Here is a 19211-nt window from a genome sequence, read left to right on the forward strand (position 1 = left end):
CCTTAACCATGAACATGGTGAACAAAGGAGGTACAACAGGCGAGGACACCCTTTGTATCTACAGGCAGTTGCATCTTCCAGCTGGGCTTTGTGGCCCCAGCTACCAGCGCATGAAACACACCAATCCTGGAACTGCCTAGACCTTTTCACACCACACCCAAAGTCATCCTTTCCCTATTTATCCACAATGCTGAAAAAACAGAACATTCGGACCTATTTTTTTTCCCATTTTCCCCCATTTTTATTTTTAAATATATTTGATGCAATTTTTTTCAGTTACGCAGACATAAAAAAATTTTTTTAGATGAAAATAAGCATTCATTGGCACAATTCACCCAGGGCAGTGCAGTCTGAACTCTGCTGTACCCTTGAAGTGAGAAATTTGTAGACGCAAATGCAAAAATAGGGCTGCAGAGAGAGACGCCGTGAACCATTAATACCTGTCCCGTTGGTTTCACCAACTAGACAAAGAGTAAGATCTGCCCGGTCAATTACTCGATTAATTTGAAATCTTTACCTATGAAGATTTCTTTTCCCGGAGGAGTGGGTCTTTGCCCCTCCCTCGTGCTCTGGAAGATAAGGCTTTGCTCACTTTGCTGACTCTGGCGATAAGCAAGTCTGCCTTTATTTAGAATCTTTCTTAGTCACGGTCTCGTCAAAGAAGAAGGCCGTGTAATACCGCTAACAATCATATCACAGGGGCAAGGGTTTTCATTCACCAACATCCATCTTTCCTGATGGTGACCTCACAGCAATCTGCCCTTGTCTCCATCACCAAACACCTTCCATCCCATCTGTGAATCTGAAAGTGTCTCAAGCACACCCAACACGTTCTAGCAACACCAGCCTCCCCTGGTAGGCGGCAGGACACGTAGAGCACCCGACCGGAAGTGCCTTGGAAAGGCTTCTATACTGACCTCGGTCTATGTGATTCGCGACTAGGTGACTGCCCCGCCCTGTAGAATGGCCTTTCCTGCTCATGTCCCTGGCTTGGTCTTGCCAACTTTACACTGTCACCCCCTTGAAGGCTCTGCCATGTGCTTGTCCGAGTGTCTCTGTGCTGAAAGTAAACTAAAACTGCCTGATGGATGGTGCTCTTTGGTGGTGCAGAGACAGGGTTTTGGGAAGCTTAAACACAGTCTTGGAAAAGGGGAAGCAGAGGGGCGAATATTTGTTTGGTGCCTGTTACCTTGTGGATTCCTCAGTACCTGTGTTATTTCATGCGCTTCTAAAAATTTCCTACAAGATGGGTATTGTTCCCATTTTACAGCTGAAAAAACGGAGGGCCAAAAATTTAAGCCAAGTGCCCAAGTTTACTGAGAGAAATGTTGGTGGAGTGGCAGAGGCCATGCTCTACCTGCTGTCTCCAGTGGTCACAACTCTGTGGCAGACTCCTAGGTGGGCCTTGGAACTTTTCTCGAGGAGATACTGACGGTAATGACGTGAAACAGAATCAGACGTGAAAGCAGCAGACAGCCCAAATGGTGGATCCACCCAACCTGGGGGCTGGCATGCTTCAGTGTGCGGGAAGAAATAGATCTGCATCACTCTCAAAACCACCTCGAGCGTGGTCATGATGGAAACTGCCACTATCACTGGCTGATGCAAAAGCACCCACTCGTTAAATGAGCAATGGGGATCTCAAAATAACTTGTTAATAGATCCAGCTGCTTGCAGCGATGTCTCTTTTGTTGATGATCGTGAAACTGAAACGTAACGCCCTCTCCACGGAAAGCAGGGAATCTCCCAGTGTGCACTCAGGGAGGTACTGTACCACCAGATGTTCTGCTCCCATCTCGTCTGCATCCCCCTCGCAGAAGGGAAGCTCGGCTCCGAGAGCCTGGCTGGAGGAGAGCCACCTGGGCTGTGCAGCCTTCCCTCTGCAACCACAGAAAGCGATCACTCAGCAACAGGACCCTCTGGTCATGCCGAGGGACTTGCCGGTACCTGCCCAGGCAATGGGGAGGTTCTTAGCCGGGTTTAACGATCATCGGCAGAGATGAAAGCCTCCCCGCCAAAGACGGCTCAGCTTATGGTGAGGCAGACCCAACATTTGGTTTTGGGAACTGCTGAACGTGCATGACATTTTAATGTAACACCAGGTTCACTGCCTTCAAGATGTAACCCCATGCCTCACAAAAACAACGCATTCCAGAAGATGCCAGGGAAGAGCCAAATGAGTCTGGAGAGCCAGAGAGCAGTGCAGCTATTTTCAATATGCTCATTTTCTGATCTCCAGAGATGCAGCCCAGCCTGAAAGCCAGCAGCTATGATCAGCCTGAAGCCCTCCTGCATCACGTGGGTGGTATGGAGAGTGCCAGTCAGTTAAGAGGGTTCCAAGCTGCCACTGGCTACCTAAGGACCTTGAGAAGTCACTCTCTGGACCTCTGTCTCTTCTTCTATGAAAGAAAGATTCTCTGAGATGCCCCTACCCCGCCCCGGAAACCTTCCATGACCCCTGCCCAGCACAGCTGGCTCCTAGACCTTCTCGACAAGCCTTTCCAGCAACTCAGAATAAACATCAGTGAGCCCATGACTCATGGTGCGCTCATCTCTACAGAGCTCCCAGCCCGCCACCCTGTATAGTGCTGTCTGGTGGTCCTGAGCAGGCAGAAAGCCCCCCGTGGCCAGGTCTGGGTCTCTCTCGCTAGTGTCCTGCCTGGTGCTTTTAGACACTAATGTATTTGTTGAATGAGATGAACCTCTTCCTCTATCAGAGCAAGTGGGATTCCTAAGGACAGGAATGGGAATAGTGAGAATAATACCCATCTTATAGGGGGTTTTTAGAACTGCATGAAATAACACAGGTACTGAGGCATCCAAACAAATGTTCACCCCTCAGCTTCCCCTTTTGAATGGGATGAACCCCTTCCTCCATCAGGGTGAGTGGGATTCCTAAGGACGGGCATTCTGTTCCCACTTGCACCTCTGGTCCTAGAACATGGTAGGGGCTCACAGTCACATGAATGAACGAACATGCAGATGTTCTCAAAGGTCCCACTGCCCCTAGTTACCTTCTGCCTTGCATTACGCTCTAGCTGTCTCTCTAGAATCTAAGCAATCTGAGGGTTGGGTTGGTGTCCCATGTTTATTCTGTATCCTCTGCAGTCTCGTCAAGTTTGCTAGGCACGAGGCACTCTGTAGGCTAGTGTGTACGTGGAAATAAAGTCAATTACAACAGTATAACCTTGAAACTAGTTAACAGAGAAAGGGCAATTTTTTTGCCTCTAAGAAACACTAATATCATCCGTTAATGTTTACCAGCTGTTCTACACACTAATAGTAACATAAATAGTCCTTGATCTCCATGAATGAGTAGAAGTTACCAATAAACTCATTAGAAATGTGCCTCATTAACATTCACAGGAAATTAACTGCCATTCATACTAATACCTAGAAAGTGACTAGTAATTCTCAATTCTCTCTAGAAGAATAAGGAATCTATATGCTTTACATATAACGCCCATTTACAATGCAAAAATACACCTATCCCGAGAAGCCTGGCCACAGCTGCTTTCTTTGAATCTTTTTCTGGGGGAAGATTGATGTTTGGAGGGCTTGTGATTCATTAAAGTTGCTGACCAGTTCAAATACTTAACTGCCAACCTGTTCTTTCAGAGAATGTTCCTTCCACTCACCTTGGTACTGCTCTGCCAACCCATGTGTGCACCAAGTGGGAGAAAACCATGCATCACGAGAGCTGTGTACACGTGTCCCCAGATCTATGGATGTGTGTCCTGAGGGCTGGCGTACTATATGCACGCTATTTAAGCAGAACTTTGATTTACATGCACAGGGTTCTTGTTTGTGTGACCCTTAGGAACACATGCTCTTTTTCCACAAGGTGACCAGAATGAGGCTCTGAGTACAGAGCCAGTCCTTCTGTAGCTCTTTGTTCCCTGGAAGAAAATTCTACAAATGTTGACTCTCTTATTTACTCTAATGAAAAAGCTGTAGGCAGTCTCAAGTCTGAGTAAGCGTGAATGTTAGAAAGGTCCCCCTAGACTTACAATGCATTTTTCAATGTTCTGTCTGGGATGGGAATATAAATAGAGCATTCAAGATGCTTCTGTTAGGCTACTTCTAAGGGCAAACATTTTTGATTGTTTAAAATAAAGGTTTTAGAATTAAAGTGATTCCAGTGATTCCCAAAAGAATGTTCTCCTTCTAGCCAAAGTGGAGTAAGGTGGATTGGATTTACCCTTCCACCAGAAATAACCAAAAATACTCAGAAAAAAAGTACATAAAGAAAAGGTTTTTGAGACACTACATATCAGTCAATGAAGGAAAATGATCTCTAGAAGAAAATGGAAGAGAAAAGCTTTGTGACATTAGCTTAGACAAGGATTTCTTAGCTACAGCCAAAAACATGATTCATAAAAGAAAAAATAATCAATTGGACTTTATTAGAATTCAAAATCCCTGCTCTGCAAAAGACACTGTTAAGAGAATGAAAAGATAAACCACGGCCTGGGAGAAAATACTTGCAAGTCATATATCTTATAAAGGAATTGTATCTAGAATATATAAAGGAGTCTCAAAACTCAACAATCTAATTACAAATGAACAATCCAGTTTTTAAAAATGAGCAAAAGAGGTGAACAGATACTTCAGCAAAGATGGTAAATAAGCACAAGAAAAGAGCATTAATCATGAGGGAAATGCAAACTAAAACCACAGGGAGACATCGCCACACAGCTATTAGGATGGCTAAAACTAAAAAGACTAATGATACTGAGTGTTAGCAAGGATGTGGGACAATTTGAACTCACACACACTTCTTGAGGGAATTCACAATTGTCCAGTGACTTTGGAAGACAGTTTGGCAATCTCGTAAACAACGAAAACATACCTACCACATGACCCAGGTCTTCCGCTGCTAGCTATTGACTCAAGAAAAAGAAAGCAATGTCCACACAAAGACGTATACACGATATTCAGTGCAACTTTATCTGTTAGTAGCGCCCAGTCTGGAAACAACCCAAATGTCCATCAATAGGTGACAAGACCACTGAACTGTCAAATATCTTTATGATGGGACGCTAGTCAGCAATAAGTAGAAATGAAGTATTGATATATGGCAACAGCATGGATGAATCCCCAAATAATTATGCCAAGTGAAGGATGCCAGCTACCAAAGACTATCTACTGCATAATTCCACGTATATGAGACACTAGCATATATAAACTAATCTACGTTGCCAGAAAACAATATGGAAGGCACCTGGGGAGTAGTAGGTAGCAGGAAAGGTTATGGATAAACAACAAGGTCCTACTGTATAGCATAGGGAACTATATTCAATATCCTGTGATAAGCCAAAATGGAAAAGAATATGAAAAAGAATATATATATTTGTATACCTGAATCATTTTGCTGTACAGCAGAAATTAACACAACATTGTAAATCAGCTATACTTCAATTAAAAAAAAGGCACAAGGAAACTTCTGGAGTGATGGATATGTTTGCTGTCTTGATTGCGATGATAGTTTCATGGGTGTAGACACGTGTCAAACTTCTCAAATGGTATGTGCTAAGTATGTTTGGTTTATTTTGTATCAATTATACCATAATAAAAAAAATACTAAAAAGACATTGATTTGCCTTGGGGGATTTTGCAGCAAGTCATCATTTATGATTTAGCCATTTGGCAACTGTTCATTGAGTTCCTATCTTGTGCCAAGCACTGTGCTGCACTAAAAACAAGCCAGCAGAGGACGGTTTGACACCTTGACCACTGGTGCAGCCTCCGAGGGTTTCCACTGTCCTACTGTGCTTAAGGCATGGAGGTCCCGAAAGGCTGTGGATAAACAACTTTTAACTTCTATTGTCAGTCTCATTACATGTAAATTGCTTCAATGTGTATCATCTCGTTTCATACGCTGTGATAACAATTACACACTCATTTTGAAACTGCGCTTGCGCCTGCCCAATCATTTGCACAAATAACAGAATTCACCAAGAAAGAACCACACCTCCTGTTCCCCCTCCCCAACCCCAGCTCCACTAAGAAGGACTTTCAAGAAAACCAACAGGAGCGAGTAACTGTGCTCCTTGTTCTCGGGTAGATGATCCTGTGCCACGGTCTAGTTTCCTTTACTTCCTCTTGTGAGGGTTGTGGAGAGCATCGTTTGCTGTGTTCCCCAAAGTCCTGTAGACCATCATTTCTTATCCCTGAGATTTTCTATTAAACCATGATTTTAGGCCACTAATAATTAGCAAAACTATCTATCGCTCTATTCACCTTGCGGAAATTTGACTCTTATTGTATGAAACGTTCAGAGAAAGCAAAGGCCAACGTGATACGCACGGGGTCTTCAGTGTAAAAACCCTGGAAAGTGACATTCTTTTATCAACCAACCCACAAGGCCATACCATTCCACCGGCATAAACAAATCTCTAAAGGATGAACCATTATTTCAGTAGTAATACCATTATACTATTGGTCATCAAGCCTGTCAACATTGTCCTTAACAATACAGAAGTACTTGAAAAGGGGTTTCTTACCCAAATTACATGGGCTGAACTTGGGCAATAAATTTTCCAAAAGAAAGTAGGAAAACCTTCAAATATAAAAAAGCTAAATTAGCATGACCGTGTATAACTTTTTTTGAGCCAGAACTAGAGAAACTGCTTGCAAAATGAAACGAGAAGCATATTTTAAGTGACATAACAAACCAAGTTATCCAAGTCAGTATTTTGTAGAAACTGCTAACCACCACTACATCTGTAATTGAATAAATTAGAAACCAGCTCAGAATTTACTTTCCATATTTACACAAGCCAAGAAAGGTGACTCCTACGAAGAATAGTGAATATAAGATTCAAAATTTGGCAACAAATGAGATGATCCCAGCTGGCCCTGGACCACTAATAATGTTTTTGAAAGATTGGGTTATCAGATTAACAGTTGTAGAAGATGGACTCTATTTATGCAATGTTAAAGCAAACATTTTTATTAACCAAACAGTTCCTAAATTGCAAGCAGAAATGGGAAACTTGATCTGACACCTGTAGCAAATCTGAGGGCCTTCCCTGGCCCAGAGCTCAGGGTTTGCCATCATGGTGCACATTTCTCTTACACTCTGCTCAGGAGGGAAAAGAGCCACACTTTTTCCTTTACATGAAGTTTGTTCCAAAGGTATTCGGAAGAAACGCTTCTTTCCTCATCAGTTTTCAACTCTTGCTGCCTCTCGTGGATAATCTACCCCTATTCTTCCCAAAGCCTCGAGAACTTTCTCAGCTCTCCAGTTGCTTTGGGTCCACAGTGTGTGGCTGTGGATCCTTCATTTAACAGGCACCAAGAGGCTCTACTTACATCATGCATGGAGTCCAGAAGCTTGGTCAGTTGGTAGAACCTCTGCCAGCTCTGCCCGGAATTGTTGGGACACTTCGTTACCATCTTCCTCAGTTCTTTGATGTAATTTGTCCTCATTTCTTCAAACGCAGCCTGGCTTTTGAGGCCATCCTTTGGAACTGTGTTGAAGGAATACCGACATGTAAGTTCCCAAGTTGGAAAACAGCTTTAACATCCTCATAGTTAAATGACTTAGACTATTTTGAGGTCATGAGGCTCACACTTTGAGATTGATACTGAATCTCAATTATTACATTTATGAATAAACATGGCAGCTATATAACGGTTAACTTTTGTACACACACATATACAAAAGAATAATAATAACTGGTTTATTGGGTGTATGTTATAATGCACTTTGCTTATATTAGCTTGCTTAATCTTGACATCAGTCTTACGACATAATCATTATGTTATTCTCACTTTACAGATGTGGGAACTGAAGACGGGAGGTTTAATCACTTGCACAAGGACACAATAAATACATGGTAGAGGAAGGGTATAAACCTAAGTCTGTTTCCAAAGCCTGTCTCTTAACCACAGTGCTATACTGTCTTGTGGCCTGTCATCAAAGTTTTTATGAATCCAACTTGCCAATACCTCAGATGTAGGAAAATATACTTTGATTTTCCAGGACAACTGGAAGAGACACAGACAATCTAAGCTGGGGCTGGAATTAGAAAGCAACATGTTCATATTCCAGTTCCAATGTCAAAGACACTCGGGGAAACCTGCCATCTACCAGGGGGAAGACAGTGTGTGGCAAAGAAGCACTTCCCATCCTCTTTGTTCCAAGATCACATGACCACCGAGGCACTGTCATGTGACCGCCCAGACAACCTGCTGGCAGGTCTGTGCACTGGTTTGTGTGTGTGACGGGTAACACAACAGTGCTCTGCATACAAGGCAAGATCAAAAACTTTCGAAGAGAAGAAACCACATTCATCATTATCTTCGATAAGATAGAAAATTAAGGGTTATGTTTTCTTCTTTCCTTGTACGGAGCGGCTGGCTTTCCTAATGAAACAAAAAACATCTCACTAAAAATAATACTTTGAAATTCAGCATCTGGAAGGATACGAGTGTTTCTGTGACCTGAAAGGAGATGCTCTTTCCCAGGACACATGTGAACACACTTTATGGAGAAGGGGTGCACCAGGGCCTGTGTTCTGCGAGGAGATGTAGGGCAGAGTGTAAGCTACAGGTGTCCCCTTTGAAAATCGACTTACATGTTTGCTTTTGTTCACTACAGCCAATATGTACTTACACTTATGCTTTAACTCTGAAAAATCAAATCACTTAGAACTTTCATTTTTGGGTGATGAAGATAATAAAAATTCACCTTGTGATATAGAGTCTGAAATTGCTCTTACTTTCACTTCTTAAGTGCACATCCTATTTGCTAATTTACAATAACTGGTATAAATAATAACTTACTTGGGCCATCAGCTCTTTAGAATGGCTAAATATGTTTTTGAGTGTTACGTGTAACCCTGGGAGCAGGAATACCACTGTTTCCAAATAAACCCTGTTGTCCTATATAAAGATACAGATTATCTTGCAAATTAACTTCCCACATGATGCTACTGATCTTCTCCTTGAGTTTAATTGTTGAGGCTTTTGATTTGTCGTTTATCTAAGTCTATTTTTTGTGGGGAAAAAAATAAATCTCTAATGGCCACTGCACAATTTCCTGAGGCTGCCACAATATTAGTTGTGGTTTAAAATATTTGACATTCACGTTCAGAATTAACTATCATCCATTATGTAACAGTTTATTTTTCTTTGCAATTAAACCCTTGTTTTAAAAGTATAAAAAACGTGAAGAAGGATGGTAATAACCAGGACGTTAATAGTGAAACTACAGATCCACTTTCTACCAAAACTTTAATGTTAACCCAAAACGTTCCAAAAGAAACTGAAAGTTTGTAAATAAGTGCCTACACTGCCCACCCACAGATAAACATTTATTTTTTTAAGTTTCAAAATGTTATGGAGTAAACCTTTAGTTTTTCAGTATAGATACTTATGGATGTCATACCTTAAAAAATTACCTAAAATTAGAATGGAGTGAATACATTTACGATTATATTTCAATGCTATTTGGTATAGCTACTAAGATAAACCAAAAGCCTTCATATTTCTGATAGCTGTGTTATCAAAATTCTCAAGATTATGAACAACTTGTATCAAATATTACTTGTATTTTACTGCTGTGACTGAAATATATTGTACCATTTTCCCAGCCAGATATTTTAGAAGTTGAAACAAACCCACAAAAAAAGAGAACTTAGGCAAAACCTCAAATTTTGGAGGTCTGCCCAGATTTTCTGAATTTACTTATTAAATGCAGCAGGGCTCCTGGAAATCATCCAAAACCTATGGGCTGGAGAAGAGCAAAGAGGCAACTGGGTGGGAAGACGGTCTGCTTTCCTCTGTGAGCAAAAAGAACATGATCTTCTCTTGATGTCATTGCTTAAAAACTTTCCTGATACACTGGACATCAGGTGTGTAATTTAACCTTCTAAATAAGAAGAAAATTTTTCACACATTCTATCACAGATTAGCAAAATAGGCTTGCAGCAAAATAAGCTGCAGTTTAAGCTGCAGTAAAATTCTTTACTTCTGTTCTCCTGCTTTTTGATTTTGCTTTTTCTGCATCTACAAAAATCAGCCTTGAATGTACTGAGCTACTTGGAAGCTAATAAATTAATTCAGGGAGCGTCAAAGTGATATCAGAATTGATTATAGGCTGACTGATTAAATGGATGTAAAAGGATAAGACACCAATTACAATGAGTGGTCAAAGTTTACAAAGGATTAGTATCACATGCATTTTTAGAAAAAAATTAAATTCTATCACCCATCTGATATAATTTTTTTTTAAACATTTTTCTAAGAGTAATGATTAGTGACATAGCTTGGAAAGGGGAATAAAATCACTGTCACTGAATTTCAAGAGTACATTTCCAGGGAATTCCCTGGCAGTCCAGTGGTTAGGACTCCGTACTTTCATTGCTAAGGGCGTGGGTTCAATCCCTGGTTGGGGAACTAAGAGTACATTTCCAAAGTTATATTTCAGAAAGGATAAACTGGGAACCTCAGAAACCTTGAGGAACACTGGAGCAGGGAGCAAAGCCTGGTTCTACTGACCCTGCAGACGAGGGGCTGCAAACACAAGCTCCTGGATGTGGGCTGAGTGTACAGGGAGGAATGCAGGGACCGGCGGGGCCCGCGGTAAACTGGGGAGAGCATGGGCTGCCCTGCACAACTGAAGTCAGTGAAAATCAAACCAGACAAAAGGCCAAAAGCAACCTGAAAAGCCTTGCCGGCCAAGTGAAACACAGCTGGGAAGTGCTGACCCCACCTCCCTCCCACGCTGCTGGTCTGTCCCTCTGCTGGAGTCCAGCCCAGCCTGCTCTCCCTCCAATCTCCCTGCTGCCGTCACCTGCCAGGGCCTGCTTTCCACTTCCTGCTTGGGGCAGAGTGGGAATCGCTGGGAGTGAAGGCCAAGGCCCTGGGTTTGAGTCCTAACTCACCAAGGAGGCTGCACAAGTCACACCTGCGTGCCTCCGTCTTGGCCACTTTAGAACGGGAGGCTACCCATCCTGCAGCGTTAAATTAGATGATAGATAAAAACTCTTTGGAAACTGAGAGGTGCTAAACGTAGGTGGAGCAGGGACTCATCCACATCATCCACATCTACCACCGCCTCCCCACTTCCTGTTCTACCCGTCTCAGGCTTCACTCTTCCCCAGACCCAATCCTTCCTTGCTGGAAACAGCATCTCTTCTTATCCATCCCATCCTCAGTGCTTGGCTGTGGACGCCACTTCCTTCCACGTGACTCTACTGAAAACCGCCCTTTCTCCCAAGCTGCTGATTCCTGGACCAAGGGGAGGGCTGGGTGCATCCTGGATGCTCTTTTCAGCTTCCAGGTGGTCGCTCAACAAACTCTCCTCCTTTGAAGTCCTCGCCACTCACCCCGGCGTCCTCGGCATTCAGGACATTTCTCCGTTTTCTCAGTGGCCCACAGCGCTTGGCTCTGGGATTTCCTCTCCATCCTGTCTCTTGCCATCATTCCTGGTCTCGCCCTCACCTGATGGGAGCTCCCTCAAATTCCTGCCCCTCTGTGTGAAAAGGCCTGTGCTGTTGTCTGGGGAAGAAGTGCTCAGCATCCTTGCCAAGGCTAATCCTGCCCTCCCTCGTCTCTTCTGGCACCGTCTGCCATCGACTTCTCTCCTCTCATGCTTGGTTCCAGGTGCCTAAAAATGCTTCCCATCAATCTGCAAGTCCCTGGCTGTCTGGCACCTGCCTGATGCCCAATGGTCAACCCCAGCAGGCTTCTGTCAGCATTCTCAGCTTTCTCTGGAAGCCATGCTATTAGTCATGCCGCTCGGGAAACCTTGAACTCTTGGTACCTTCCCGGTTCCCCTACCTCCCTGACAGTTCTGTCCCTGTCCCTCAGCCGCTGCAATCCTCCTTTCCAGTAGCTCAGTGGCTCTTTCCTCTTCTTTCTGTGCCTCGGCACCCCACTCGCCATTGGACTTTCATTTTCTACAAGGATAATTTCAAGTTTATATCTTGATACCCAAACCTGTCTTCTGAGCTCGAGTCCCCCAGTTTCCCCCTCTTTCAGCCTCGCTATGAGAGGCTACCTCTGACAATTAGCCCATCCAAAAGAGAAGTCATTTTACATTCCACAGAATCTGCTCCAAGTCCTGACATGAACGTATTTCTCTTCATGGTATCACTGCCATCTTAGTCACTTCTCTGCACTCAAAACCTAGGTCACTTCCGACCCAGACTATTTTTATTTCCCCTTCTCGTCAGCTGCCAAGGTCAACTCTGCAGTGTGTCTTGAATGCGTTTGGTGCTGTCATCATAGCATCCACCATTATTTTCCAGGCTGTTATTTCAACAGCCTCACAGCAGGTCTCTAGGCTTCTAGTCTGGCTCAATTCTCTGTCTGGCTTGGCCTCTCTCCCTCCCCGTCCCATTCCTTCTCATCCGGTTTATTGTCAGATACATGTTCATAAAGCCATGAAGGATCCCTTCGGTCATGTCACCCTATTGCTCAGAGCCTTTGGTACCACACTCCCCTGCTCGCCTAATAGACACCAGTTGTCTTCAACAGGTGGGAATCTTCCGGCCCAATCTGCATCCCAACCTTATTCCCCACTTCTCCCCAATCCAAGACCACCTGATGTGCCATGAAAAATTTAGTGGATGCAGAAATGAGATAAAAAAATTAAAACATTAACGGGCAAAACAATTCCCGAGAACTAAGTGCTATTGCATGGCTCTGCTTCCCACCCTGCCACGCTCGCTCACGCCGTTCCCCGGCAGGAAGGCCAGCTCCTGCCTCAGATTCAACCCCTCACCCTGGCAAAGCTCTCCGAGTTGCAGCTTCGCCATAAATCTCTCCCTGATACCCAGAACTGAGCATGCGCTTCTCTTCTCTGAGCCCCCAGAGAAGAGCCCCTTCTTTATCTCGATCACGGTAGATAATCCCTTTCCACAATGTATTAAAACTACCTTGGAATTCATCTCACGGTAAAAATCCCTGAGGGTCGAGACTGTACCTCATTCATCCCAGTAGTTCCTGAATTGCCCAGTCCCACCATACACATAACAGACACTTAACAAATCCGATGGATGAAGGAATCAAGGCAGACGCTCTACCCAAAGCTTCATACTCTGCAAGTAACTTAGTTCATCCGACACCAAAGCCCTCCGCCCACCTCCTCCTATTTTTTTCCCACATCGACTACCTGACCCTATAAATAGGCAACTCTCCTAAAGGGGAGATGATGTGACAATGTAGCAAAAGGGCCAGGTGGGTGTCAGCTTACTTGTGCTCAGCAGCAGCAACACTTTCATTACGGTGTATTCCTCAAAGGTGAGCTGCAGCCGGACAAACTGAAGGCTGATCTGGTGCATCCCCTGGCAAAGCTCATACATGGCAGACTGGTGCATCTTTTCTCTGCAAAGGAAAAGCAAAGATGTCTGAGAATGCAACGTCCATGATCAGACCCAGACTGGCGAGAGATCTGAGTCAGATCTCTCATTTGCTTTTGGCTTCAATATGGAGTAGAAGTGTACTTGCAAGGCAATTCAGCTGCCTTGCATGGTGACTGGTAAATTGCTTATAGACCAAGCCTGTCAGGCTGTTGACTCGTCCATTGGGAGAATGTTGTCAGAAGCACCGAAACCAACCTCTCTCAAAGCGTGCCATGATTTCATTTTACAGCAAGAGTGACAACAAGTGATGGTGGCGTGTGTGATCCTGAGATTGTCTACCAAGCAGAGAAGCTGCCGTGATGTGGGGGGAAGCCTGGAGACGCCTATTCCTCTTCGGCCAGAGATCCCAAGCGCTTACTATTTGGAAGGGCTGTGTTAGATGCTATGGATGCAGGACAGCGATGAATAGTCTTATATCCACATGGACCCCTTTACAGAGGTCGTGAAACGTGTCCGTTAACTCTTTGCAGCGGCACATTTAAAAAGGGAAATCAGACAACATTTTAAAAGATTCCTCAAATGGAATCTCTCCAGTACAGGGAGAAAGTGATATGGGAGTTTGTGTGATACATACACGTGTCCATTTAAACAACCAACCAAGCTACTTTCTCCGCCAAACCCAAGTGTTTCCATAAAAATCCTCATGATTTTACGACAGAAGTCATTATTTTCTCTTTCCGTGAGAAGGAAGTAAGGCATCATTTAGTTGTTCAGATGTTTTTTCTCAAAGTAATAAATCTTTTGGGAGGCCCTGGATAAGTACTCTGTTATGATGACCAGAATGAAATTAGTAAAAAAGAGTTTACTAGTGAGAAATGGGAAAGGACTTGACAAAGGCTATAGACACAGAAAAGGAGGTCACGATGGCTGATCTATTTCTATGAGTCACTGAACCAGGTGGGTGTCTGTAGCAAAGCAACCCTGCGATACCTCTTCCAGATGCACTCTTGGGTTTAAATGGCAAAAATCTCTTTTATCTCAAGTCTGAAAGACATTTGTAAAAAAACCATAATGGAACACATAGCATTTTGCTTGGTATTATTGCTATATGTCTCTCCCTTCCCATAACAGGCTAAGAGATATTTTTATCATTTTTTAAATTTATTTTTTTATTGAAGTATAGTTGATTTATAATGATGTGTTCATTTCTGATGCACAGCAAAGTGATTCAGTTATACATATACATAAATTCTTTTTAATATTCTTTTCCATTATGGTTTATCACAGGATATTGCATATAGTTCCCTGTGCTATACAGTAGGACCTTGTTGTTTATCCATCCTATATATAATAGTTTGCATCTACTAACCCCAAACTCCCAGTCTATCCATCTCCACCCCTCTCCCCCTTGGCAACCACAAGTCTGTTCTCTACATCTGTGAGTCTGTTTCTGTTTTGTAGATATGTTCATTTGTGTTGTATTTTAGATTCCACATATAAGTGATATCACATGGTATGTGTCTTTCCGGGAGCTATTTTTTTTTTTTTTAAAACGTCTTTATTGAAGTATAATTGCTTCACAATGGTGTGTTAGTTTCTGCTTTATAACAAAGTGAATCAGCTACACATATACACACGTTCCCATATCTCCTCCCTCCCGCATCTCCCTCCCTCCCACCCTCCCCATCCCACCCCCCCAGGCGGTCACATTTTTAATTAAGGAAATATTTTTAAAACACACACACATACACACACAAACACACACAGCAAAATAGCAGGAGCCTATGGATCTACCATGCAGAATTAAGAATAAATGCTAATATTTTTGCCATATTTGCTTCAGATCTTTATAAAATAAACACGGCCGAGTTAAGGCCCGCTCTGTCTCCCTCCCTGTCCCCATTCATCTTCCTCACTGAAGAAGTGAACCACTCACTTTGGGAGATTATTATTTCCTCTCAGATGTGTATACTTTATACACACGTATGTATTCATAAAAACAGCACACAGTACCGCTTGGTTTTATGTAAATTTGAAATTAGATATGCATATCCTTCTGCAACTTATTTTTATTCAACGTTGTGATTCTGCGACATATCCATTTTCATACAGGTAACTCTAAGCAAAGACATTTTCCCTGAAGCGAGTTTCATTGGTTTGAACACATCACGGTTTACTAATCCATTCCACTCCGGATGGACACTTGGGTTTGTTTCCGGTTTACGAGTATTACAGATGATGCCCAAGGGACATCCTTGGGCACTTCTCTAAAATACAGGACAAAAATAGAACTGCTGAGTCATAGATGTATGCACATCTGCTGCTTTCATTCCAACCAGTAAGAGAGGCTATGTCCTTTTATTCCACATGCCATGAATACTTGTCATTAACCAATTTGAATTTTTGTTTTTTTCGCCATCTGATGGGGGTTGAAAGGGTTATCCCACTGTTGCTTTTATTTGCATTGCCATTATCACCAGCAGGCTGAAACATTTTTCAAATGTTTTCTGACCATTTGGGTTTCTTCTTTGATGATTTGTCTCTTCATATCTTTATCCATTATATTTAAAGCTTTTTTTCCCTCCTATCACTAACACCATCTTTATTCATAAAATTTTTTTGCCTTAAAAACTTTGTTTGATGATCTTTCCTTACTTAGTCCCTCCCTTCCTCCCTCCCTTTCTTCCTTCCTGTCTCTTTCTTTTGCTGTCTCTTTAGAATTTGCCCGGAATGCCCTTTTAAAAAATCCCTTGTTTAAAAAGTTCCCACATAATTATATATCACACATGTATCTTTTAAACAGCAAAAAGCTGGATTAAAAGAATCTGAGAGTCTTTATATTATAATAGCTCAGTTTAATCTGTTTTCATTTATCATGATTACTAATATATTTGGATATTTTTCCCACCGTTCTTTCTCCCCTCCTTTCCTTCTACTTTCCTTCCTTTTATTACATGGATCCAGCTTACAAAATAAAAAAAAAAACAACCCTCTTTGCTCATCTACTGGGACTTAGAAGATATACATTCTATTTTTACTCTTAAAATAATTATCAAGGGCTTCCCTGGTGGTGCAGTGGTTGAGAATCTGCCTGCCAATGCAGGGGACACGAGTTCGAGCCCTGGTCTGGGAAGATCCCACATGCCGCGGAGCAACTAGGCCCGTGAGCCACAATTACTGAGCCTGCGCGTCTGGAGCCTGTGCTCCGCAACAAGAGAGGCCGTGATAGTGAGAGGCCCGCGCACCGCGATGAAGAGTGGCCCCTGCTTGCCGCAACTGGAGAAAGCCCTTGCACAGAAACGAAAGACCCAACACAGCCATAAATAAATAAATAAATAAATTAATTAATTAATTAATTAAAAAAATAATTATCAAGTTATGAACTTGCATACTTAAAAATCTAAAGTTAATCAATAGCTTTTCCATGAGAAACTGAAAAGATGTAGAGTACTTTATCTTTGGTCTACTGCTTCCCATCTTGCATCTTATTCCTCTTTAGTATTTAAATTTCAACTTGTTTTCAGATCACCCCTGAAGTCAGTCTGTCTCTCTCTCACATCCACACCTCATGTCTGTTTAGAGTTACAAACATATTTCTCTCATCACCATTGCTTTTTGCACTCCACTCCGTACTACTGGGTTCAACTGGGTTCTTGGTTTGTTTTAACCCAAATGATCATCGGTCTCCAAGAAGCATTTTATTCTCCCCATTATATCAGCAACAACAACAAAAGCTAACATTTGTACAGTGCTTTATAATTTAAGAACTTCCATACAGCTGGTCCCTACATCTCTGCAAAGTAGGAATTTGTGTTAATTCCCAGTTTTACATATGGTAAGTCTGGATTTAAGCTATCGGGGTACACACTCATACGTATATTTGTAATTCTTTCAGCAGCGGTCAGTTGCTGAATGTTCAAATCTTTCAGTCTTGATATGTCTGAAAATGTCTTTATTTCACCTTTATTCTTGAATGATAGTTTTAACACGTTTTAGATTTCTAGTGTGACAGGTAATTTCCCTCAGTACTTTGAAGATAATATTCCATTACACCTGGGCCTTCACTACTGCTTTTGGGAAATTTCTTGTTAGTCTAATTGTCATTCTTTTACAGGTAGGGAATTTGCATTTTCTCTTTGGTAGCTTAAAAAATTTTTTCTCTGTTTATTTTTGATGTCTGCAGTTTCAACATGAAGGACGGAGGTGCAGACTGATTTTTATTTCTCTTGCTCAGGACTCAATGTCCTTATTTGACTTGAAGATGCAGGTATTTCTTAAGTTCTGAAATGGCCTTAGATATTGTTTCTTCAAACATCATCCCCACCCCATTCCTGCTATTTTTCCTTTTTGAACGCCTGTTAGCAGTGTGTTGGACGTTCTCATTGTCTTCCACATTTACCTCCCTTTTATATTTTCTTTTTATCTGTCTGTACTGCATTCTAGATAGTTTTCTCAGATCTATTTTCTAATAATTTTTTTTCCTTTTCTGTGGCTAATCTGTTTAATGCCTCCAGTGTTCTCATTTGGATGTTTTTAGTGCCTGGGTGCCTAGAAATGCTCTATTTGGTTCTTTCTCAAACACTTCTGTTATTTTCCATGACAGACTTCTTACTTTAAGTTTACTACATCCCCTTCCTCTAAATTATACCTTACCTATTCTATCTCTAAATACTTTTAACATGTTTATTTTATAGTTTCTTTCAAATGTTTTAAATTCATTTTGCGGGGGGGGGATGCTCATATGCCCATCTAACATGCATTATTTTGGCATATATTGTTTTCTAGGTGAATCCCAGGGGCACTGTCTTGTGGAAAGGACTCTACAGGAAGTTTCAGCATTTATAACTATCAGGGTACAAGCATTTCACTTGTTCTGCCAGTTTTGATGCTAATTTCTCAGCTTAAATGCTTTTTGCGAGACTGTGTTGTTTAAATTTTAGACTCCACACTTGATGTGGTGCAGGCTTGTATTTCTTATTTCTTTCAGCTTCCTTGCTATGTCCCTGGGCTGGCTGGCTTGTTGGGTTTTACTGTCCTTGTTAGTAGACAGTGAAATCCTTGCAGAGCCTGGCTTTTTGCAGGGGGCTCCATTTCATGCCCTAGTCTCGCTGGAGTCTACATTCTTGCGTCCTGTTCCTGTTTGTGTGCTAATGCACGTCCCTAAGGCATCTTTCTACATCCAACAGTCTGTGGGCCACGTGTAGCTTTAACTCCAAGTTAAACCACTCTAGCTGTGAATTCCCTGTTCTTAGACCTGTTTTTTTTCTTTCCTTTTGAACTTGGTTATATATTTAAGATTTTTTTTAATGCAAAATTTCTATGTGTTCAGAGGGGGAAAAAGGCTCAGTTCACTACCACCATTCTGATTGCCAACTATAAGCTTCTTAAAGGCAGGATCCATGTCTGACTAACCTTTGTGAACGTCAAATAGAGTCTGATCTAGGCAAGTGCCTAGTCAAGTGCCATGTGTCAATATTTGCTCTAAAGTGGTTCATGAATGAATGAGAGAGAAGGAAAGCCAAAAGGAAAGAGGACAAGTGAAAACAACAAAATGGCTAGTGAAATAGATACGGTGTTTGTGAAGTTCTCGAAAAGTTTCTCATACTACCAAATGTAAAACCGATAGCTAGTGGGAAGCAGCCACATAGCACAGGGAGATCAGCTCGGTGCTTTGTGACCACCTAGAGGGGTGGGATGGGGAGGGTGGGAGGGAGGGAGACGCAAGAGGGAGGAGATATGGGGATATATGTATATGTATAACTGATTCACTTTGTTATAAAGCAGAAAGTAACACACCATTGTAAAACAGTTATACTCCAATAAAGATGTTAAAAAAATTTTTAAATAAAAATAACAAAAAAAAGGGAGAGATTTAGATTGTAAAATTGGTGA

General features: G+C 42.1%; 1 protein-coding gene across 2 annotated transcripts in view; it reads right to left on the reverse strand.

The window, feature by feature from the left end:
* NR3C2 (nuclear receptor subfamily 3 group C member 2) overlaps positions 1–19211 on the reverse strand; it is a 367420-nt gene that overhangs the window by 25009 nt on the left and 323200 nt on the right. For both annotated transcript variants that reach the window (XM_068542596.1, XM_068542597.1), the window contains exons 7-8: positions 13211–13341; positions 7318–7475 (exon numbers count right to left, since the gene is read on the reverse strand). In XM_068542596.1, coding sequence (XP_068398697.1) covers positions 7318–7475; positions 13211–13341 — 289 coding nt within the window. The remainder of the gene's footprint in view (positions 1–7317; positions 7476–13210; positions 13342–19211) is intronic.

This window comes from Eschrichtius robustus, chromosome 4 (genome assembly GCF_028021215.1).
Source record: "Eschrichtius robustus isolate mEscRob2 chromosome 4, mEscRob2.pri, whole genome shotgun sequence".
Lineage (NCBI taxonomy): Eukaryota > Metazoa > Chordata > Mammalia > Artiodactyla > Eschrichtiidae > Eschrichtius > Eschrichtius robustus.